The sequence below is a fragment of the Poecilia mexicana genome, unplaced genomic scaffold (genome assembly GCF_051168715.1).
Source record: "Poecilia mexicana isolate PSO_F unplaced genomic scaffold, ASM5116871v1 scaffold_9, whole genome shotgun sequence".
NCBI classification, from domain to species: Eukaryota; Metazoa; Chordata; class Actinopteri; order Cyprinodontiformes; family Poeciliidae; genus Poecilia; species Poecilia mexicana.
The window spans coordinates 8,441,397-8,464,514 of NW_028263378.1; the positions used below are offsets into that span (position 1 = coordinate 8,441,397).

Consider the following 23,118-nt stretch of genomic DNA (forward strand, 5'->3'; position numbering starts at 1 on the left):
TCAACAGCACACCACGGTGAATGCCATTTTTTCAAGCTTTTGTTTTTGGATTTCGTGCCGAAAACATATAGATGGGAACGCTGTGTACCCGTCACGATCTAATTATGTCCCAGCACCGCCCATGTCCTAACAACAAGGGGAACCTAAAGAAAGTGCGCATGTTGTTTGACATCTCGTTTTAAAACGTTTTATCTTGCAGTTAACATTATAAATTGTACAATAAAATGTTTAAATGAACTGTTATATTTGATTTATGAAAGTTGCAGATGGTTTGTTAGTTTATAATGTTTTATCTTGTTTGCAGTGTCCTTGAGTGCTTTGAAAGGCGCTTAAAATAAAATGTATTATTAATAGCAACAAGTACTTGTCCTAAAGGCTGGGATCACTTGAAGATTCTGACTAACGAACCAAAGTCACTGAAAAAAGTTGCAGATTTGTTGTTAACTGGACTACCTACCATTTGGAAAAGCCTACAAATAAATCTACCAATGGGGTCACATTTGCCTAATCTTAACTCATGAGGACCAGAATATTTCCATTGCCTTTGCACATTGTTAAGGAAGAAATTATAAATTGGTTAACTTTGGAAAAAAGTTTGGCTCTCTCTTCCTCTGGATCCCAGGTCCTCTCGGCGGGCCACGTGTAGCCACAAGGAAAACAACAGCAATGCGTGCTGACGTCACAGAATTACAGATTTTAATCCAATATAAGACAATGCATAAACTTACACCAGAAACTGCAGAACAATGGAGACATACATTCATTTACCTGACATAAATGGAAAGAAGAAGAAAAGCAAAGACATATTTTGAGAGTTGCAAGAGCAAATCTGATTCGTTACTTCTGTGTAGAAAGTTTTATAGTAAAAGGCGTATTCTTATCTTTAATTTATTCAAATAAGGCGTATCTTTGCTCCTCCAACCAGGAGCTATCTCTGACCCTCTCTCAAGCCAGAAACCCCTGCCGTATTTACGGCTTTTCACAGATGAGTGTGAAAAGCTACAACTTCTACTGTATTGTTTTCCCACACAGACAAAAGGCAGTTCAAACGATCCTAGCAAACCATCTGCTGTAACTACAAGTAAAATAAAGGTCAATAGGCCAGAATACGTTACTGATTTCAAAACCACAATTAGGCCATTTGAATCAAGACATGTTAAATTTTAAAACTAGCTTATTTTAAATTTATTTTCTCAACAACATTAAAGTTGAAAGCTGAATCTGTAAGTGTATCGTACCTTTTATTATACCTGCATAAAATCATTTTCTGTACATAACTTACATAATTTGTTAGGCTATCCTGACAAATAGCATTTATAGAACTGGACTGCACCGTAATGCACTCACCAGCAGGTAGAAGGTTCAGTCCAAAACCTCTTTCTGCATAGAGTTTCCATGTTGCGTATTGACCTCTTGCCCAATGATTACTTGGTGGCAAGTAATGCTTGGTGGCACCAGCCACCAAGAAAGGATAAGCAGGTATAGCTGATGATTTGAACTGTTAGCCAAGTTCCTACAATGCAACTTGAAAGTAATTCATTTTTGCCTTGAAATTAAATAATGTTGAATTGGAGCTAGGAGCACAGGCATATTGGGGGAAACAAATGTGTACAGTGAATGACGTGTGAACAGGAACAGTGAAACAATAACTTTAGTATTTCATTATGTTAGAGGTGATGGTGCACAATAAAAAAATATTCTAGATTGTTTTGAACATTAATTGTGCCAGAGTGTACTTTCCACCCTGCTAAAGTGCCAAAATGAATTACCACACATTTTTTAGAGCAGTTCGTTTTAGTCTCAATTTAAGATTTATTAGGGCAAATCTGAGCACTGTTTGCAAGTTTTAAGTAGCAGATAAATTTATATAAATGTTTCATAGAAGTGCACATAAGGCAGTATGTGACAACAACAAAAAGGAAAGACTCCACACTGGATTGCAAATTGATGTTTAATTGGATTTTTTCCCCCAGACAAAATGAATTGAAAGCCAACCTTTCATGCCTGGATCAGGATTCCTTAATTACATATGAAAGCTTTGATCATTTGAGTCCACAAAATAAATTTAAGAAGGCTGGCAATAAAATCAAATGCAACATTAGAACTGACCATGAAACCAAAATCTCTCCTTTTTTTGTAGAAAAAAATTTAACAATAAAGGCAGAATTTCCATAATTAACAATGAATGAAATCTTTGAGACAAACTAAGCAGCAAAAGAAAACTGAAGGCTGTGGACCAGTGGTCCCCAAAGTCGGTCCTCGAGGGCCGGCATCCTGCATGTTTTAGTTCTTTCCTTGGTGGTAGAAACAACCTTTTCAGCTTGTCAATGTTCAGGGAGAGAACTAAAACATGCAGGATGCCGGCCCTCGAGGACAGACTTTGGGGACCACTGCTGTGCACCTTCACAGTGCAGCTACCAATCTGTGGCACTAACAACAAAAGGACACGATTTACAAGTCCATGTGTGTGTGGAGTTTGCAGCAGGAAATGCAGACGACTGGAACAGTTGGTGTGTTTTTCTACCAAAAAAAAAAAGAAAATCCCAACCAGTGCAGGTATGAAACATTGTCTCCAAACTGTTGCTGCACCGTCATCGTGTTTCCAGGCATGTGTGGAGGAACGGCAGAGGATGTTCGGCTACTGTGCTCTGATGATTACATGCAGGCAGGTGAGAAACGGCATAGTAGTGAAATTGTGACAGGAAATTGCAGTTTTGCAATAAAATACATTTTTGCCTTTTCTTCAAATCAGACTTAATGGAGTATTCTGAGGGACTTGGACAGAAATGAAAAGGCCTCAGTGCAGAACAAAAAAACAGAGAAGGTTTAAAATATATAGTTTGGAAACAAAAGGAAGAATGCTACAGGGAAAAAAAGAACATTAAAATGAACTTAATGAACATTAAAATGTTCATTAAGTTCTTAAATCCCAATAAAAATCTTAATCTCTAGAAAACAAAAAACACGTAAACTGAGCAATGTTTCATAACATAGTGATTTTAGTTTGAAACAATGTTTGTGAATCCAGCTGAGTAGATCATCAACATTCTTCATATTAATTTGAGCAGAAACAATACTTTAGTATTTGCGTAACCCACCATCATGAAGGGAATTTGGGAGAGGGATCTGAAATTGCTATTATTGGACTGCAGTGTAAACAAAAAACCCTGAATGCAAACAGAGACACTGAACATGCATAATGGCTTCTCTTGATAAAACAAAAGCTTTAAAATCTCCTCTGAGGAGGAAACACACATAAAAAGGCCCTATTTGGCTTCAAGTCTTGATGTCCAGGCTTTGGCTTTTTAATGGGCACCCAATGGCCCAGTAGTACCATTCAGATTTAAGGATTTCCCCCGAATCTGGGATGCAGTCTGCGGCGACAACAGCAGAAATCCTGTGATCTGAGTGTCCAGCGGCCCTTCTCACTCCTCTGGGTTTTTCCTTGGACCAGAACGACCTAAATTTCGACGAGCTAAGCTACCTAAGACAACACCAGAAAGCGGATGTTAAGGTTTGTGCAAGTATAATTTAATCCAGACAAGATTAAATGAAAAAAAAAAAAAAAAGACAAGGCAGATGCACACACACTATTCAACAAATAGATTCACAATGGGTTTATTTTTTTACTCTTAAATCCAAGAACAATTAATTAACAAATCATGTTCTCTGAACATAAAGAAAACAAACAGGAGGAGGACAAAGACGCAAAAATTTAGCCAAAGTAAAAACAAGAGTGTACTCCACAGTCTAGAGCAGTGGTTCCCAAACTTTTTCTTCTGCGCCCCCCCCAGTGGTTTCCAAACATTTTCTGCGCCCCCCCTATGGATTACAAATGGCTGTCTGGTTGAAACGACGTGTGTGACGGGGGAGGGGAGGGGGGCATCGACTTTTTTGGGGGCAAAATGAATGTACGTAGCTGAAAATAGACACCAACATCGGTAGCCTACAAGGTACTTGTTAAGCTTAAGGTTCTGTATTGATATTAGCTAGTCATCTTTTAGCTAACATTACCTGCATCCAACAGCTTTACTCAACTCAGTCGGTTAGTTCGGAGGGAAAAACTGTGAAAAGTTCTTTGCGTTTTGCTGGTTTGCCGCCGTGATTCTAACACAAACCTACGTAGCTCCGCCCAGCAGCAGCAGGTCTCCTTCACAGGTGGAAACCCAGCGCGAGCGTCGTAGCGCTCATGTTGCGTTTAAAGGCGGCTCGGAAAAACAGGTTACAACATGTTAACAACGGATTAAACAGTTTTAACTGCTGATAAAAGTGACAGAGGACACAAATATGGGAAGTGTGGAAGCCTCTACTGTATCAAACTGACATAGGAATAACAGAGAGTTGGCCATGCTAAGGTAAAAACCCAGAGCATACAGTGTTCATGTTTTTTTTGTTTTTTTTCATCCAGACGGCTTCCTGCGCCCCCCCTGCAATGACACGCACAGTTTGGGAACCTCTGGTCTAGAGGAACATGGTGGAATCTGGGAATGGTGCAAATATGCAATGTTCTTATTCTCTCCTCTCACCAACCCTAAAGACAATCATCCAGAATATAAAAATGTAATGTTAATTGCCTTTTTCAGAGGCCATCCATTGTTGACAAAAGTGAATGGATCACACATTTAGTTGTTCTAAATGGGAGAGCTGAAACATCATAAATGCACAAGCCACATTAATCTTATCTGGTATATTATGTCTGAAAACAAGACCAGTCTCCTCCATGAGGTCGGCTAAAGGTCAAAGCAGCTGAGCATCTAATAGCAATCGTAAGATTCCTCTGATTTAGGATTCTTTTTACTGGGATAGAGCAGGTAATTTTAAGTAAAATTTGTAAAGCAGAAATATCTGTAACAGTTATATCAAATCCAAAGGATTTTTATTTTTGTTTTTGTTTTTTGTTTTGTTGTCTGGCTCTGGTAGAGAGGATTTGTCAAATTTGTCCTTACTTTTCATCCTAAGTTTACGTCTTTACCAACATAAGAGAAAGTAGCTGTTAGTGGATAAGATGACATACATTGGGCCGGAAACAGAATACCTTTACAACCAAATGGGAAAAACTGAATGTCTACAGATAAATTTCTCCCAAAAACAGCTAAACAAAATAATAAAAGTAGACATATCTTATGTAAAATTAGCAATGCAATTAGAATAAATGTGTGGCACACAGGAAGACACTGGAAACTCAATTACCTGCTTGCGGACTTAGAATTACATTCTGTTGCTTTCTTCTCCTCTCTTCTTGTGCAGATAAGCCCTGAAAAACAACCACAATATTATACAGCAGATCATAAGAGAAAAATCACTATGACTTTGGATTTAGTTCAAGAAAACAAACCTGTTTCTCCTTCTCTCTCAGATTTTTATGGTGGCTTGAGGAGGACGTAAGGTTCTCCATTTTCACATTACCTGCAAAATGACAAACTAAGATAAAGGACGCAAGGCACATCTCCAATTTATTCATCAATATGTTGTGCATTTCTCTAATTGCTAAGAACTTTAACAAAACCAATATTTTAATAAACTATGATGTTTGAAGAAAATAAAGAAGCTAATATATTCAAAGACCCATGGAAAATGTCAATATAAAGTCATCTTGTCTAAAAGCCGACAACTGATCCAAGTTTTGGCTGCATTTACTTTCAGTTCTAACACAGTGAGCGAGTAAATTTGTCTAACTTTGAGGTTTGACAGCTGGGACTATCTTCATCCTAAAAGAAGATACTTCTCCTTTCATCCTCCTGTTCCATCACACTTTACATAGGACTCCTTACTTTCTTTCACTGCTATTTCCAAAGACACTGACGTCTCAATTCAACCATTCTCTGAAAAAGATTTTCCAAAAATACTTGGAAAATCTAGTTTGAAACTCCATGTGATGGTCCAAAACCTCTATAGAAATGACCAAAATTCATGTTATAGACCAAACTCATAATAGCGAGATGGTCCCTGTAGGTTGGGAGGGTGTGGTAGTGTGAGAGATTTTCATTTAAAATAGCAGAAAACCACGTATTCATTCGTCTTATTGCATGGAAGCATGTTGGTCTCTTCAAAGAGAGTTTACTTTCTATATTGAAGACCAAAAAACAGTCTAATTCAGTGGTCTCCTCTCCATCTTTGGTGCAAAGTTTCAGCTGCATTAAAATAAATATCCTCCCTTACTGTGGAAAGGCATACACTCTTGTCTGACTAAAGCTCGCCCGCAAAACTCCAGAACCGGTGGGGGCTTTGCCCTGACTAACTGATAATCCAGTAACTAACTATACTGCGAGGGTGTATATTTAGAAAAGAAACCATTTCAATGACCTTTTCATTAACAATACCTTTGGATCTCTTACTCAAATCTAAGAAAAATGTGATATTACACATGAATATATTAACAAGTTTGTCCCTTCCTTTAATCTCAGTTAGCAAATTTCCCTGATGCATCAAAAATAAAAACAGGAAATGTCTTCCTTACCCTTGGAGTCTAACACTACAGGCTTAGGATCAGTTTTTATTCAACGTATATTTGAGGAAGCAGAGATTCATACTTAAATGAGTTAACTCATCATTTTGTGCTCAACACTGCACTACCTTGCTGTAATCTAGATGTTAGTCCTGGCTGTGGAACTGTCATTCAACCCTCTTGTGGCTCTTTCGGCACTGAAGGAACTACCAACAATTATTTCTCCTTAGAAAAAAAAAAAAAAAAAATCATTATCATTTGCTTGTCTTCTGGCAAGACAGATACTCTATGGTTCAAGACAAAGGTCTGCTACTAACTGGGTAAACTGGCTGCTATTTTTGATTTTTGTCAGGGTACCAGATCATCATCTAGGTTCAAATACATAAAGAAATTTTTAAGCTAGACGTTCAGTTCAATTGTTTTACTACAGATCAGCTTCAGTTGAGATGTTGAGAAGTTTCTATCTATGTTTTTGTGCATCTCATCCTCTTTGTTTATTTATTTATTTTTAAAATTTAATAATAAATATCTTTGAGAAAAAAAAAATCCATCCAAGAACCTGCGGGGCTTCTGTAAAGGTGACAGTCCTTCTTGATGTGGGTGCCTGATCCACACAGGAAGCAGCAGCGCATGTCCAGTGCATCTCGTTTCTTCCAGTGTTCATTCCTATACCTGACTGGATCCATGAACTCCTCTGTTGAATCGTGAAAGTGCTCTGGCCTGTTCTCCGATTCCCGTCGGTGCTTCGGTCTGTGACAAAACATGCGGTGCGTGACATGACGTTCCAAACATCTGAGTCGGAAACACGGATGGATTCAAACAAAACGTGCTGCGGTTATACCCACTTGTTGCGCATCGGGCAGTCTTTCAAAAAGTGTCCGATCTTTCCACAGACGCGGCAGCAGCGATCGTTTGGCGCAACTTCTCCCTCGGTCAGAACTTCGGGGTCGAAGAAATACTCCTGCACACAAGAATTACATTAGCACTAATAAAAAATAATAAAATATAAAATTATGAAGTCTAGATTTCCGCAACGCACCATTTCACTGGGATACTCTGGTGGTAAACCTTTCATGGGTGTGCCAAACACTCTTCTTCCGTTGATGAACGCCTTCATGATAAAGTTTGTCACTGTTTAGATGACAAAGTAACACATAAGAATACATCTATAAAATACTGACACTATAAGTATATAGATTACAAATAAAGGAACAGAAACCATACTTCTCCTGGAGAGACCAGCACCCAAATTATGATTCAGGTCAAAAGGATCTGGAATGAGCAAAGAGAGAATTTCGGGAACCATCTGACAGTAAACTTTGAACTGTGAGTGTCGGTAAAACTGACCTTCAATGACAATGTACTTGGACGTCCACTGTTTGTTGAACGTGGTGAGGCGGGTATGCTGTCGGATGCAAACAACATGCTCTCTGAAGTCAAAGTCCTCTGTGTAGAAGCGGAGCAGACCGAGCCAGAGCTCCCCAACAGACTCGGTGTTCTGTCCATACAGTGGCCAGTGACAAGGCTGCAGGTGGAAGATAATAACAAATCATGTTATTGATTTACATGAGCACTAACAGTGCCTTGCTTAAGTAGTTATGGTGATAAACCACCAAAAGTAGTGTGAAACTGAAGGAAAAATGTATACGTTTTTTAAGATGATTCAAAAAAAAAAATCTGTAAAGTATTGTATATATTTGAGGCCTTTCCACTGTATCATTAAAGACTTGTATAGTCATTTTACGAACCAGCATGTAAATGCCTCAGCACTGTTCAGACTTTTATTTGTAAAAGTCATGTTTCATTTAGATTCTTCACAATGACACACAGCATTTTCTGTAGTAAATCACCTAAGGCCTTGTAAACACATAACAGGGTCCTTCAAAAAACAAAATTAATAATGTCACAGATTGTAATGTGCAGGAAACTAAATATCCATTTTCAAATCTCCACTTTGGTTGGACTTTTCATAAATAATCATTTTAGTGGTGTTAAACAGAGTTTTTGTGTGGATGAAAAGCAGAAATGCTGAAAAAAGTTTAAATTTCCCCAAATATATGGCTATGTGTGAATTTGACCTAAAATCTCAATAAAATCCATTATTTGTGGAAAAACTTAATAGTTTATGTATTCCTTTGCAAGGCACTTGAAGTAACATTCTCACCAGTGTTTTCAAATCATCAAAGAAATAGACGTTCCAGCCATCAACAAGAACTTCCGGCTTCGTTTCTCCACCGTAAATCTGCAAAACAACAACACGAGGTTAAATGAAGGACTCAAGCTCAAAAAGGTCAGCTTGGGCATTTCAACGGTATGTTGTCTGCTGTACCTCTTGCAGCACAGGGATGACTGGCGGGTTTCTCTGCTGAAGGAAGAACAGCACCATGAGAGTGTAGGCGTAGGATGAGAGGCTGCCACGGGAAGCATCTCCAATGTCGCACATCTTTAGAGGGAAAGCAGAGAATGAGATGCTGCAGCATAAACAAACCAAAAGAAAGATGCTTTAGTCGAGTACATTTTGCACGTTCACCTTTGCAAAAACCTTCATAATATAACAGAGGATCTTCACTCTTCTGTCTATTGCAGCATATGATGCTAGCAGGCGTGTGTTATGCAAGGCCTGCGGAAAAAACAGCAACAGCTTTTAATGGCCTGTCAATAATAATAAATAAAGCAAAGGACAGGAGTTGATTCCTACCAGTGTGTTGTAGAGGCTGATGTCTCCCTCCAATCCAGTGCGAAGATGGTAAAACTTAACAATGGGTACTTTAGCTGTGGTGATGGGAAGAATGTTCCTAAGACCTGGCAGCAGAATAGAACAGAATAGAAATATAATTTATTTTCCCACAGTGGGGAAATTCAGATGATATTTGAGCATAAACAGGGTTAATTAATGTTCCTTAAACAATTCAACTTTACAAAATCAGACAAAAAGTCAATCCTTGATTTAAGCTGGGAAAACAAAAAAATGAGATATTACTGGAATATTTTTACTGCAAAATTAATTAATCTAATTAAAAAAAAAAAAACTAAAACAAGTTGTGCAATAACGTAGCTCAATCTCTAATCCAGGGGTCCTCAAATCCAGGCCTCCGAGCCTGGTATAATGTAACTTTTTAGCTGTGTCTCTGGTTCAGCACATTTCAATCAAATATCTGAATGACCTCCTCGGTGCAGCCGAGCTCTCCAGAGTGCGATGACGCAGAAACACATCTAAAACCTGCAGGACGCCGGCCCTCGAGGCCTGGATTGGAGGGTCTCTGCTCTAGTCTATTTAATCACTGCTGCTCTGTCATACCTGGGTGTTTCTTCAGCTGTCTTGCCAGGCCTTTAATGATATTAATGCAGTCAACGTCCTGTCAGAGAAAAGTGTATTCTTATGCTTCCTTCTCCAGAAAAATAAGTTTGTTACGTGATCAAACTTTAATTGGCGTAACGTAAAATGTTTACAATGAATGTCATCGAAAAGAAGTACAAAAAGATAAATAACTTACATCCATGGTTTCCTTTCCCTCCAAAACCATGCAGATATCAAGATCACTCTGCCTGAAGCCAAAACCATTTTTGGATGAGCCAAACAATTGTAGTCGAGCCCCTGTGCAGAAAAAATGGACCAACAATCTTATAAGTATGGTGATGTGAAAAACTGACACATCATCATTCAATCACAGGTAAACTTTGGTCATTGCACCACTTAGTCAGAGATTTTTATACTGCTATGTACTTTGGTAAGCAGAGGAGTTTATGGTCGACTCAATAACTGCAAAGTGTTCAGTTTCTCTGGCTGCTAAACGTCTCTGCAGCACCAACTGCTTTTCTCAGGTCATCACACGTATATGCCCCACATAAGCAAACTGACAAATATTCTGCTTTCATCAAACGTGCCAAACTTCCTGATGATCAAATACTGTAAGTAGCAGCACCAGGCAGCTGCTTCCCCTATTGATTCCAATGGAAGTAGCAGAGTGTATTTCGTTTGTTCTGGAACAGTGTTGAAAGTTATGGGAACATTTTTTCCCTTGACTGACGGGTCAAAAAGCCAGTTTCAGTTAAAAAGAAAAAAAACACAAACTAAACCAAATAACATGATGAAAAACATGATTCACTTTACCAGCAAACTGTCGTCTAACAAAGCTCTCCAAGTCTTGAAGGATGAGCTCTCTCACACCATTTTCCAGGTCATCAGGGGCAAAATCGGCTAAAAGAAAAAAATAAAAATGAAAACACAAATCATTTTGTGGTAACTTGGACCTAACAGTGAAGTCATCACATTTAAAAGCCACCAGGAGTTGTCGTAGGACTCACTTGTTACTGGACAAAAAAAAAAAAGAATGTATTTAACCACCACCTCCCTCAAGGTGTTCCTTCTTTGACTGAAACAAGCACTAAATTACTTCAATGTAAGTAGATGTAACATGAACATATTAAGAATATCTAGCCTGAAACAAATATGAAATAAGATCTGTAGTGTTTCTGGATATTATTTATGCTTATGGTTAAATCTTTCAGCTCGTGGGGCATCAAGCAACTCAACTACCGAATAGAAAACTTCAATAATGCTTTTAAGATGTTGCACACACTGGACGATTTTCAACAAACACAGGGAGTGGCGCAAAACTGTGCTTGCCCCCTTACAGTTTTGTCTGTTTTAGGTTTCTTTGGTCAGATTTAAAATGCTTCAGATAATGAAATTACTTTCAATGAAGAAAGCCGCTTTCAAGTGATGCTTTAATTTATTAAAGAGATTAGTTCTCTCAACTTCATGTCTGCTGCAAGAAAAGTACAGGACAGCTCCCCAAAGTGAATCAACTGAATGTCAGGACTTACAGTAGCATTGCTCGCAGACTCTGTTAAGGACACAGAGGAAGTCCGGCGTTAGTGGAGGCAGCGGATCCAGCTCCACCTTCTTAAAATCCTCCGGGCAGTCTTTCTTCAGATGTCCATCACGTTTGCACAAGCTGCACACCACCATGTGTGACTACAAAAGTATTATAGTGAGCTTAATTCGGACGAGTAAGATTTTAGATGCTAAAAGTAGAAAATGGTGCCAAACTTACCTTTCCTTTGGTAAAAGCTTGCTTGGTGAACTCGTAAGCATATTGGCTTTGCTGTTGGTATTGACTTTTGGTGCTTTCATTTTTAGTTTTACTCATTGAAGGTGAAAGCCTGACATGTACCAGCTCCTCTTCCTCCTCTTCATCCAGAGAACCAGGTGTGTCCAAATCCTGAGGCTCCTCGTCGGACAGAAGTTCCTCTCCAGAGATCTCATCCACAGGGAAAATGTCCTCGTCCTCTGTTGTTAAGCTGTCCAAGTGCTCTCGATCGTGCGGCTGACTATCAACGTCAAGATCCTCATCCTGCTCTTCCTCATCCTCCTCATCCTCTGAGAAACTACTCTTGCCCATGTCGGCCTTTTCCTTCTCCTGCTCTTCGTCGGAGTCGCTACATTCCTCAACTTCTTCCTCTTCAATGATGCAGTCAGAGTCATCCGGGCCATCATCTGCTCCCTGAGTCTGGCTGGGGGACTGGAGGGAGAGCTGACTGAAATCAGACAGACTGCTGGCTCCTTCATTCAGGCCCTGCTTGGCTTTGTCTCTGTGGTTAGCAGCAGACGTATTGAGCGGAAGAGCGAAGTACTTGTACGTAGTCTTGAGGCAGTGGAGGATGTAGTCAAACATTTGCTGGCTGTTCACAGTGCGGGCCACGTTTCTCTTTACAGCAAACGGGTCTGAAAACCAGCACATTTTCTCAGTGTTAAGGCATGTTTTCACGAGTAATCACCCCAGTTTTAAAGTCCTTCCACTGCCTACCTCCAGCTCAGAGAATAGACTTTAAAATACTTTTGTTAGTTTAGAAATCACTGAACAGCTTATTATCAAAATACAGTAAGGAGCTGCTGTTGTTGTATAAACCTTCAAGACCACTTTGGTCTTCTGGTTCCTGTCTTTTATGATGCAGTCGTCGTAGAGAAGAGGGAGGAGCCAGGAATGAGCAAGGGGCATTGAAAACTTTCCATCTATGCAGGACAAGTAAACTGGCATTTAAGATGAAAGAATAAAAATCAGTGAGCCATATGATCCCATGCCATAACCTGTTGGTGCATCACTTTCCAAATAAAATGTAAATTAATTTAAAAATTTAACAGACTAAAGATACATACTCAGCCTTCAGAGCTTTCAGGTGCCACCAAATATCAAGGTAGTCGAGTAAAAATCTAAATTCACGCGCAGAAATAAAACAAATTTCTTACGGCAAAGAATTTGAACGAGCTGTGTCCTCCTGATATGTTGAAAGTAATGTGAATAAAGTTTCCGGTTTTTAAAATGAAAAACCTCCAAGAGGTATGAACACTGCATGGCGTATTTTACAAACGAGAGCAGTTAACTTTAAAGAGCTTCTGACCCTCGACAGCGATGCGTTTCTTCGGCCAGTCTTTCATCTCTCTCGAGAGGACGGCGTTGGTTCGCACACTGATCACGTTGTCGGCCATGATGAACTCCAGCGAGTAGAAGCGGAGCATTTCTATCCACAGGAGCCCAACCTCCACCGGTAGATGGGAACTCTGGAACATCAGTGGTACCTGGAAGACACAGCCAACTTACATGAGTTAAATTAATACCTTTGAAGTGTTCGTTTGAAGCAAAACATGTTCAGTTTTCCACAATTAAACATAAACTCAATATATATTTTGTAAATGTTTTGATTGTGTTTCACTGATTTTGTTTCCATGCTTCTTCTCATTAAGTTTTGCAGATCTGTTATGGATGAAACATCTTATTCTGATGATGGTAAACCTTACTCATCTTAAAAACCATTTTAAAATTCACTAATTGTTCATTTTATGATTACCTTCCCCTTCATGGTGGACCTCTCTGCTGGCTGGGTGGATTCTTTGGAGGAAGGGACGTTGTAGATCCAGTGAATATACCCTTCATCAGTATGTGTGAGGTTGAAGGCTGAAAGCCTGCTCAGTGAAAACACCTTAATCTAAACACAATAAAATCCCAAGATTAGTTCCTACAGAAAGCAAATGGACAGAGCTAAACATCGGTTCCAGAATTTATTTATTTCCCAGAAGAAATGTAAAAAAAAACAAAAAACACACCCCCTGGTTCAGATAAGTCGGTAAGAGAGGCTCTTTACGCTTCTGTAAGTAGAAGATAACCATGAGGGCAAACACATATGGAGGCAACCCTCCTTCCTCTGGACGGTCGATTTCACAGATCTACATAAAAGCAGAAAATCAAGGTAAGTTTTATCAGCATGAAAGTCGTCTTCATGCTCTGTCAGCTTTACAAACTGCCTGGTTAACCTGGGATAAACAGGAGACATACATACCTGTGCCCAGTGTCTGAGGCCCAAGACCAGAGGGAGGAGAAGACGTTCCATGTTGGCGAGAGCAGACAAGTAGGAAGTGGTCTGGAAAGCATTTTCATTCCCAGCACTCACTTTGCAGATTAAGCCACTGTTGGGATAAATTATATTTTCCTGTCATGAAAACTTTACAACTTTTGTACCCACAGATACATAAAATATATTGTAAACTTATCTATTCCCAGTTGGCTCTTTTTGTTTTGTTGAATGCATCTACAATTTATGTACTGGTCATAAAAACTGTAGTTGCCATAAAACTGCGCTAATTGCAATTGCAAAACTAAATCTGCCTGATGGAAAACACCAGATTAAAAAAAAAAGTGCTGGGCACTTAAAAAAAAGTGCTGGGCTAAGTACACCAAAATTGGTGCACTTTTGCAAAACTGCAATGGAATCACTTGTTTTGCATCACGCCAGTATGTTACTGCTTCAAATAAGCAGTACTCTGCTGAACAGTTTTATTATGACACTGTAGATGTACAACACTCACTGCAGTCCTCTTCATAAAGAGAAGAGGTCAGTACAGGAAAAGTCTATCTGTATTCAACAATCGGATGCAGAAGACTAGAAGTAGATGCCTCGAATACAAATACAAGGTTAGAATGCTTAGAAGCTTTACTTTCATGTGTTTTTGATATTTATGTAAAGTTTTTCAATTGTTGCCTTATTCAACAGTAGATGTGCATGTAAAACTGAAACCCTTCTGCTCTTGCTGCATCACTTTCACTGTGGGACAACCTTAAAAAATAGGACTGAAGAAACTGTAAGACAGACCAGCGTCCCAGTCTGTCTTCCAGTCTGGCCAACAAGGACTGCAACCCCACTAGACGCAGGAATTTAGCTTTGCACTCCATAACAGTAACATTTACAAAAGAGTGGAAAAAATACAATAAAAAAGAAAAACTGAAAAGAAAAAAAATTGAATGTAATGATAAGTGTCAAGAAATAAAAGGCGTTTCAACCACTTTGCACATTAAGAAAATAGGGCAACTGCCAAATATAAACAAGACTTCAACAAGGTATCAATATGGGCTCCTGCCTTGCTTGCTTAATTAAACCAAGCAATAATCCTAATTTTAAAACATATTTTCACCCACTGAATCTGATCATTGGCACTAACCTCTTTCTTTCTTTACAGATGACCACAGGCACCCTGGCATGAAAGTCTGCTTCCACATTACAAAAATAAGCTGAAAAGAATTAAATCAATAAAACAGAAGACATGAAGTCATTTAATGCACATTAGCAGCATGACAGTTTTTATAGTTATGGTGGGATTTCTTCGTTAAAGGATGGTTTGAAGGATAAGGTGACTTACGACTCTCAGAGAGAGCCTCCTTAACCACCAACAAGACATCTGGTTGATGCATCTGTGGATAAAAGCCAATTCAAGAGCTTTACACATCAATAAAAAATTAGATAAATGTGGGAAAATCTACAACCCAATATTAAAAAACGATTTACAACGTGAAAATTATTCCACGTGTCAGACATAGTGATAAGACATCCATTTAAACGGTCAAACTCACAAACTGTTACTTACGTGAGGTGGGTACTGAATGTCAATGTTGACATCAGAGTCCTTAAATCCAAACTTTGTGCAAGATGAGCCATAAAGCCTGAGCCGTATTTCTGCAAGACGAGAAAATAAAAAAAGACTCCAATAGAACTGTCACAAATTAGTCAACAGATTTTAAACAGTGTGACCTGACGGTCTGTGACATCCAGGTCATTAGGTAAAAATTTTAAAAATCACCTGGCAGGACGGACAGTAGAACGTCTTGCATGACGGAAACAAGACTCTCTCTCTTCAAAACATCCTGGTCATTCATCCCATGCTCATGGACAACCGCCTCTAGAGCTGCAGTCACTGCACTGATGTGCTCTGGACCAGGAGGCATGATCTCAGCTAGCATCAGCTGCTCCTGTTTCTCCTGTGAACACAAACAAAAGCATACGCAGCGGTTTTCTAAAGGATTCAGACTCCTCCAACTTTATTACATTTTCGTCGCATTACAACTCCAAACGTCATTAAAATTGCAAAATAATTCAAAATAATTTCTTACCCGAGCCCTCTTCTTGTGCCGTTTGTCTCTGACGTGCTTGAAAGCATGAGATATAGATTCCAGGGGAATATCACACAAAGCGCAGGTGTAAAGTGCACCAGGATTGCCATGGCAATTCTAAAAACAAAAGTCACTAGTACAATATTCTTGAAGTCAAGGTGTAAACAGTTTAAATACTGTGTATTTGACAGTCAGTACCTTCCTTAGTGGGTATATCTCATCTCTCCTTAGTCTTTTCTCTACTTGGCGTGTGGTTTGGAGGTCTTGAACTGGGACTCTGGCTTCCTCCATTTCAAGGCCCTTATACTCTTCAGCCAAGGCTTTCTTCTTGTTTCTGTTTCTCTGTCTTCTTCCTTCGGAATAAGAAATTAAAGTCATTAATTAGTGATGTGTAGACATATCACAAATGGTATGCAGGGAACGCGAACAGATTTAAGATACAACCCCAATTCCAACAACGTTGGGATGTTGTGTAAAACATAAATAAAAACAGAATATGAAGATTTGCTAATTCTTTTCGACCTGTATTCAACTGATTTCACTACAAAGATAAGCGTTATATTGTTCAAACACATAAGAGATGTTCACTTTTGGATTTAGATGCCTGCAACACATTCCAAAAAAGTTGGGCCAGAGGTAAGTTTACCACCTCATCCTTGCTTTTGCCTTTATACTGCATCATGACACTCACCTGTTTTAAATGAACCTGTTCGCCTCTGGAATGTTCCAAACAAATGTTTGAACTTTCCTTTTCAAATCTTTTGTTGCTTCTGTTCTGACTTTTTTGGAACATGTTGCAGGGATCAAATTCCAAATGAGTGCTTGGACATTAAATAATGTTCCTAAAACATTATGATATTTTAGGAACATCTTGTGTTTGCAGTGTATTTTCTGAATATAGGTAAAAAGATTCGCAAATCACTGTATTCTGTTTTTATTTTGCTTTACCAAACATCACAACTTCATTGGAACTACGTGATTACCACATTTGAACACATTTTATTTTTAATTTGTATTCTTCTTTTGTCACACACAACAACTTTCCAAAAGATCTCACCAGGTTTATGAGCGACGTCGTCTGTGTCCTCTCTCATTCCGTACTCATTTGAACTTTCTGCCTGGGTTCTCCTCCTCCAGTCGAGCTGCTGCGAAGGTCCTCTCCAACTTTCCTCTTGACTGAAATCGTCTCTCCGAGAGGGGCTTTGACCACCTCTGAATCCACCAGGCGAGTAGCCCAGGGGTCCCAGGCCTCCCTTCTTGGGACTTGCATTGTAGGGACCACCCTGGCTCTTCTTGCCGTGCTGACCTCCCTCTGATCGCGAGTTATGTCCACGAATATGGTCCTGCATTTTCCAATTTTCTCCCTTGCCTGATGCTGTAGCTCCCTTCTCCCTGCTTTTCTGTTTAGACCTATAGGGTTTGCTCGAGTTTTCCATGATTCACTTTTGCTATAACTGCAGGATGACATGTAATTGTAATTTAGAATTGTTTTTTTGAATTGTCCAAGGTGTAGAAAATATAAGAGTAAACAACAGCGTTTAAATAAAAGCTTTACAATTCAATTCTGGAACTCTTTTCAAATAAAACAGTGCAAAAAAACACAAACAGAACAAAAATAACACAGACAATTCAAAAGACCCACATGAATTGTGTAGTAGTAACTATGGAAACTTGTAATCATTTTGGTTTTAGCAATTTTAGTCATTTTGAGACACTGTTTTGCAACAGTATTTCTGTGTTAAAAGGATTAAATAAAACCTGTCTAGTTGACTATCTTCAAAGCCTCCAACTTTGACACATAACTTTTTTATGCAAATAGTTTGAGGAAAACAAATGATTTAAAAAGAAACAAACAGCATTAATAGTTCTTTAATCAGAATCCACTCGACTAAAACATAATATATCCGCTTAAATTCGGTGTTTGTGTTCTTATCAGCTTGCTTTCTGACTTTTAACCTCTAACTTTTATTGGTAGATACTGACAAGAGTAGAAATTTAATTCGACGGGAAGAACGTCTAAAATAAAATTAATCGAAACATAAAACTATATGAGTAAAACATATAATCAACAAACATTAAGGCTGCTATTTTCGGATAGACTTCTATTAGGCAACACGGCTCAATATACGTGGCTAACTACGAGTCATTTACCAATGACTGTAAGGTTTTTTAGCTTAAGTTAGCAGCGTCTGCAGCATGAATTCCCGCTACCACTTCCTCGAGTTAAACCACACCAATTACGAAGGAAACCAACAAATAACATACATGTTGGATAAATCCAAGACAGCTCACTGCCGCGTCATAACATAGCTAATGTTAGCAGCTAATGTTAGCAGCTAATGTTTAGCTTGCCACTTAGGATAGCTACACAGTTAGCCCCGATGCTAATGTTACGTTTTGTGTTGCGTTTTCTTTTCGTCGGTAGCTGTGGTCTTATAAAGCCTTTTGTTAAGAGACAGATACAAGAGTACACATTGTGGTTAAAATACATTATATTCGTGGACATGATACATACTTGTCGGGTTGTTCATGTTGTCTTGCTGTTGAGTTTGAAAGATGACGTAAAGGACAAGGACAGGCTTTTTTTTTTTTTTTTTTTTAAATCATGAGCATTACAGTGAAGTATCACACAGTTCCAAATAAAATGTGCATATCATGAATGATAAATAGCCCCGACAATATTATAAAATAAAATAAAAGATGAACGCGTTTATCTAGGAAATAAATAACACTGACTAAAATACAATAAACAAGGCAAATCATGACCGAAAAGGAAGTGCAACGTCATAACCTTTAACACATATAAGATCAATAACCCCTATAAGCCACAAGTTAAAACAGGTTTTTGTCAAAGAAAAATATGTCTTGTAATAAAAAATAACTGAAGACAATCAATTCTTATAAAAGTGAACTTGAATTATAGAAGAAAGTCACTAAAGAAACAGTACAATGATAGTACAAGTAAAATACAACAAAATAGAGAAGTACTATAGAAGGATATGTTAATGCAGGAAATAAAACTATAAAAAGGAAAATGAATTACTGTAATAATGAAATAAAATATCACACAAAATAAAAATAATTCTGATAAATAAAATATAACAGAAAAATTATGAAAGACAATGACAACAGCAGTGCAATATACCGTCGGCTATCCGAAATTTTGAATCAGAAATTAGTCCAGCCATTAATTAAAATAAATAAAAATAAAAATCTTAAAACTGGTAACTGTATTACATTCTACTTGGCCTTTACTCAGTTGTTCACTCCTCAAAAGTTGATTATAGGTGACACTCTGTTAAATTTACACCTTATGAAATAAACTTTGTTTTTCATTTAACCTGTGAATAAATATGTTTTTTATTACCTATTTGTTTTGTCCTGCAGAGTAAGTCTAAAAGCAACAGCTGCTAGAATTGCCACATGGCAAAGGTTTGTTAATTAAAACCAACATGGGATGGTGAGACTGAGCTCCCGTTGCCTGAGCAACGGAAGAAAGCCGAGACCCAAGAGCGGGGACTACCCCGGGAAAAGTGACGTCACTACGCGGCACCACTCTCCATGGAGCATCGAGCAAGGTGAGAACTTTATACACAAAAGCCCTAAAGACTGACGGACAGGTAGACATGGTGTCATTTAGAAAGGACGATTCAGTTTGCGATACATTTTGTAAAAGAAGACTCACGCCGCCTCGGCAGACTGCTCGCCACAGAAAGCAGAGACTTATGTCCAAACTGGGTGACTCTGGATTCGAGGACGATCTGGTTTCCTCTCCCATTCCGCCCCGTTGTCGGACGAATGCATCCCAACTGGAGTCAGAAGAATCAGAGTCCGCTGATGGACAGCTGTCCCACTGGTACCTTCAGTACGGAGACGTCGGTTTCAGGATCCAGAGGGAGAAAGAGTCGCAGTTTCATCCCTGCCAAAGCCTGGCACGTCAACCACAAGTAGGCCAGCAGAAATATAGCCTATTTACAGTAGATGATTGAGAATCAAAAATACGTAACTGGCTTATTCTGACTTGATTGAACACCTGCAGCAATATGCATTAGATTTTTAATGTCAAACTACAATTTGACATCATCTTTTAGTTTTTTTTTCAAGACAATTTCTTGGAGACTCGGAATATGTACTGCTGCAAAAGCAGTAGCATCCCTGCTTCAAAGTAAACATGGATTTCTTATGTTTTGTCTTTAGATTTTAATTTAACTTTTGACACCCAAACAGAAATGTACATTTTCCAAACAGAACTTATAGCTAAAACATCTTATAAACAAATACAGCTTTTCCCAGTCTCAAGGAATTCTAAAATCTTTGCCATTTTTCTATCTTGAAGTTTTTAAGGCTTTTGGACTACAATGCTCCTCAATGAGAGCCATTATACACAGATGGAGACAACATGTAAAAGTGGTAACCTTCCATATTAGAAGGAGTGCATGAAGCTACATCTGGGTCATTTGGTTGTGTGATGGTCTCAGGTGGATGTTGTCCATCAGAATAACTTATTAAAATTATTCTGAAGGAATCAAAAATTCTGCTCTCTGCAAAACAGAGTGAGCTGAAATTCCCCCAGACCGAATTAAATGATTCATTTCCATTTATTGCAAACTCTTAATGGCATTTAACGCTGATAAGAGTGGTACAGTCATTTATTAGATTTAAAAGGCAAATACTTTTTTCATACAGCATGACTCGGGCCAGTTTTCTGATAATTCTTTACTCTGCCTGCAGCTGACTGCAGATGCACGCTGTAAGCTGGTGAGCTGGCTCATCCCCGTCCATAAACACTTCCGTCTGTCCTTTGAGTGCTGCTGCCTGACGGTGAACATCATGGACAGGTTCCTGGCTTCCACTCCAGTGGCCACAGACTGCTTCCAGCTCCTGGGTGTCACTGCGCTCCTCTTAGCCAGTAAACAGGTCAGTCTTGAGTGAAGTCTTTCAGAGGCAGATCCCTCTGACTCCATTCAGATATCTCCCCATCTCTTTTTGTGTCTCTGTAGGTGGAGGTGCACTCTCCATCCGTCAGCTATCTCTTGTCTCTGTGCTGTGATGCTTTCACCAAGGAGCAGTTCTGCAACCTGGAGTGCCTCGTCCTGCTCCGCCTTAACTTTCGCCTCGCCTTGCCCACCCTGGCCTTCTTCCTGGATTATTTCAGCAGTCTCGTCGAGGCTGCCCAGTTTGTGATTAAGAACAACAGCGGTGATGGGTTTTCAGGAGTGAGTTCAGAGATAGCAAAGATCAGAAAGTGCAGTGAGCTTGCACAAAAAGTATGTGAGTTGACTCTAGCAGACTATGCTTTCAATAAATACCCACCATCTCTGATTGCTTGCTGTGCCCTGAGACTTGCATGCGAATTACTGAGACCCGAACGCTGCGTTGCAGAGCAGGCAGACGTAGAGTTGGTGGAAAACCCATGGGAATGTTTCAGAGGAGATCTATGTATGCAGCCAGTTTGTATCCAGTCATGTGAAAGCTCTGCCTTTAGTCCTGGGCAGTGTTTGACAGGGGAGGTGACTCCTGATCAGGACTGCAGTCTGGTGCAGGAATGCAAAGACAACCTAAAGATGTTGGTGTCACTAAATCAGGAGACTCTAAAAATGAGGCCATTAATGTAGAACATCACCTTAGAAAGTTAAAAAAGCTGGTTTCTAATTGTTTTTTCTTAGTCTATTATGATGTGTTTGGGAAGCAATGCATGATAATGATTTATTTTCGTAGATGTGAGCTGCATACAGCCCTCATGAACAGTCATATGTTTGCAACCACTAAAGGTTTACTTGGTATTATATTTGATTTATTTGTGTTTCTACTCACACATTTCTGTAATCTGTTTAATGAAGGATTTTTGAACCATTGTATCTTATTTATTAATTATTTTAAGTAATAAAGTGTATGAAAAGAAATTGCTGGCTTTTACTTTGGTAGTGCGATGCAGCAATCCAGAGCTCAGGTTGTGCAAACTGACCACAGAATAACTGATGTAATAAAGATACTTGTGCAAAATTGTTTTAGAAATATACCAAAATACACCAAATCCGAAACTGTAATGAAATGTGGTTCTATAAAGCATTGATTCAGAGTTGCTGAACATATAAGAGCTGCACATTTAAAAAAAAAATAAAGGAAAACTCCTTCAGTTTTATAATTTTTAGTTAGCTCATAAATTCACCATCAAATACAATAAAGTTGATTGTAACATTTGAAAAAGCTAAGGTTATTCTCATGTTTATCCATAGTCACACATTCGTCACACATATAAGACATGACTTCTGCCAATCGCTGCCATTTCCACTGGCCACTGCGCTGAAACAAAGGAGAAAACCAAGACTATTGAAATGGGTCAAATCACAGTCAGTGAATAACATGTCAGGAAAACAACACAGATCAATTAAAATGTGTCAGTCTGATACAGAATAAAATCATTAATCTATTCAACACGGGCACAAGTCGCCTGAAAGCCAATGAACATGAGACAGGGGACCTTTCCATCTCACTGCCAGAAGAGAGAACCACACCATTTGACCCTCTATGTGATTTTGCTGATAAAATTCGGGTTGCAAGAAATCAAAACATTAAAATATATATATATCGGAGTTGAACGAAACTATTGAAAGAAAATTAAAACTAGTGAAAAGGACCATGATCATCTCTTTAAACCAGATTGGGCATCACAAGACTAACACAAATCTTAGAAACCACTTAAGATCATGCAATAAATGGATGGCTGGAGTGGCCAACACAGAAAATAAACACTTTTCCAAAAGCAGTGATTCCTGCGGCTATTGTTGCATGGAGGTCAGCACTTCATCGTTTTTGTTAGCAGCAGTATTTAGAGACAAACTTTGCCAACACAGGCCAGGCAATTTCGCGGCTTTATCTGCTAATCCATTACGCGTGGCAGCTCGGACACACAGGCGCATTCAGCTCTATAAAGACCAGTTGACATCCCCCTGTTTGTTTACTAATTGAGGCATTTGTCACAAGTGTTTACTGAACTGTCTGCTCTTAGAGCTTTTTTTTTCCCTTTTCCACTTTTCTTTTCGAGGGCAGCAACCTTTCTTGTGTATATATGATATTTTACGCAAATGGATTGAAATTACGCATGAAAAAGCAAGGCGGTATATAAGCATGTTATAAAATAAAAATGTGCGGACGTCACATAATCATCTTTTGTTCAGCCTATACGCAATCTCTATAATATCAATCGACTCTTACAGTAAATATTCAGTATAC

At 38.8% G+C, this 23,118-nt stretch overlaps 2 protein-coding genes and 1 long non-coding RNA gene across 4 annotated transcripts; 2 read left to right on the forward strand and 1 right to left on the reverse strand.

Annotated features, from left to right (window-relative positions):
* Window positions 1-1,933: 1,933 nt before the first annotated feature.
* tut7 (terminal uridylyl transferase 7) lies at window positions 1,934-18,737 on the reverse strand. 2 transcript variants are annotated; one of them, XM_015000586.2, is made up of 29 exons: window positions 18,401-18,735; window positions 16,943-17,339; window positions 16,084-16,238; window positions 15,886-16,002; window positions 15,576-15,753; window positions 15,363-15,451; window positions 15,138-15,189; window positions 14,940-15,009; window positions 13,784-13,910; window positions 13,551-13,670; window positions 13,295-13,432; window positions 12,848-13,025; window positions 11,503-12,173; window positions 11,273-11,423; window positions 10,557-10,643; window positions 9,940-10,040; window positions 9,744-9,801; window positions 9,144-9,247; window positions 8,976-9,065; window positions 8,775-8,888; window positions 8,610-8,687; window positions 7,793-7,970; window positions 7,670-7,717; window positions 7,485-7,576; window positions 7,291-7,406; window positions 7,005-7,195; window positions 5,336-5,406; window positions 5,191-5,254; window positions 1,934-3,484 (listed from the first exon to the last, which is right to left on the reverse strand). In XM_015000586.2, the coding sequence occupies exons 2-29, from the start codon at window positions 17,319-17,321 to the stop codon at window positions 3,426-3,428; spliced, it is 3,876 nt and encodes a 1,291-aa protein (XP_014856072.2). In that variant the 5' UTR covers window positions 17,322-17,339; window positions 18,401-18,735; the 3' UTR covers window positions 1,934-3,425. The 2 variants fall into 2 exon arrangements, with proteins under 2 accessions (XP_014856072.2, XP_087864842.1); XM_088008716.1 differs by lacking the exons at window positions 1,934-3,484; window positions 5,191-5,254 and adding an exon at window positions 6,574-6,670 and having other exon boundaries at window positions 5,358-5,406; window positions 18,401-18,737.
* LOC148157642 (uncharacterized) lies at window positions 13,611-15,059 on the forward strand. Its single transcript, XR_015764255.1, has 3 exons — window positions 13,611-13,693; window positions 13,794-13,852; window positions 14,958-15,059. It is a non-coding gene; the product is annotated as an uncharacterized LOC148157642 (long non-coding RNA).
* A 555-nt stretch (window positions 18,738-19,292) lies between the features above and the next one.
* Window positions 19,293-21,788, forward strand: ccno (cyclin O). Its single transcript, XM_015000253.2, has 3 exons — window positions 19,293-19,832; window positions 20,617-20,802; window positions 20,886-21,788. The coding sequence occupies exons 1-3, from the start codon at window positions 19,512-19,514 to the stop codon at window positions 21,498-21,500; spliced, it is 1,122 nt and encodes a 373-aa protein (XP_014855739.1). The 5' UTR covers window positions 19,293-19,511; the 3' UTR covers window positions 21,501-21,788.
* The last annotated feature ends 1,330 nt before the right edge of the window (window positions 21,789-23,118 follow it).

Coding starts and splice junctions, on each gene's coding strand:
- tut7 (XM_015000586.2), bottom strand. CDS start 17,321: ATGGAAAACTCGAGCAAACCCTATAGGTCTAAACAGAAAAGCAGGGAG. Junction 11,424..11,502: donor AAGCTTTTACCAAAGGAAAG/GTAAGTTTGGCA, acceptor ATACTTTTGTAG/TCACACATGGTGGTGTGCAG. Junction 7,196..7,290: donor GACTGCCCGATGCGCAACAA/GTGGGTATAACC, acceptor GTTTTGTCACAG/ACCGAAGCACCGACGGGAAT.
- ccno (XM_015000253.2), top strand. CDS start 19,512: ATGGTGTCATTTAGAAAGGACGATTCAGTTTGCGATACATTTTGTAAA. Junction 19,833..20,616: donor GCCTGGCACGTCAACCACAA/GTAGGCCAGCAG, acceptor CTCTGCCTGCAG/CTGACTGCAGATGCACGCTG. Junction 20,803..20,885: donor TCCTCTTAGCCAGTAAACAG/GTCAGTCTTGAG, acceptor GTGTCTCTGTAG/GTGGAGGTGCACTCTCCATC.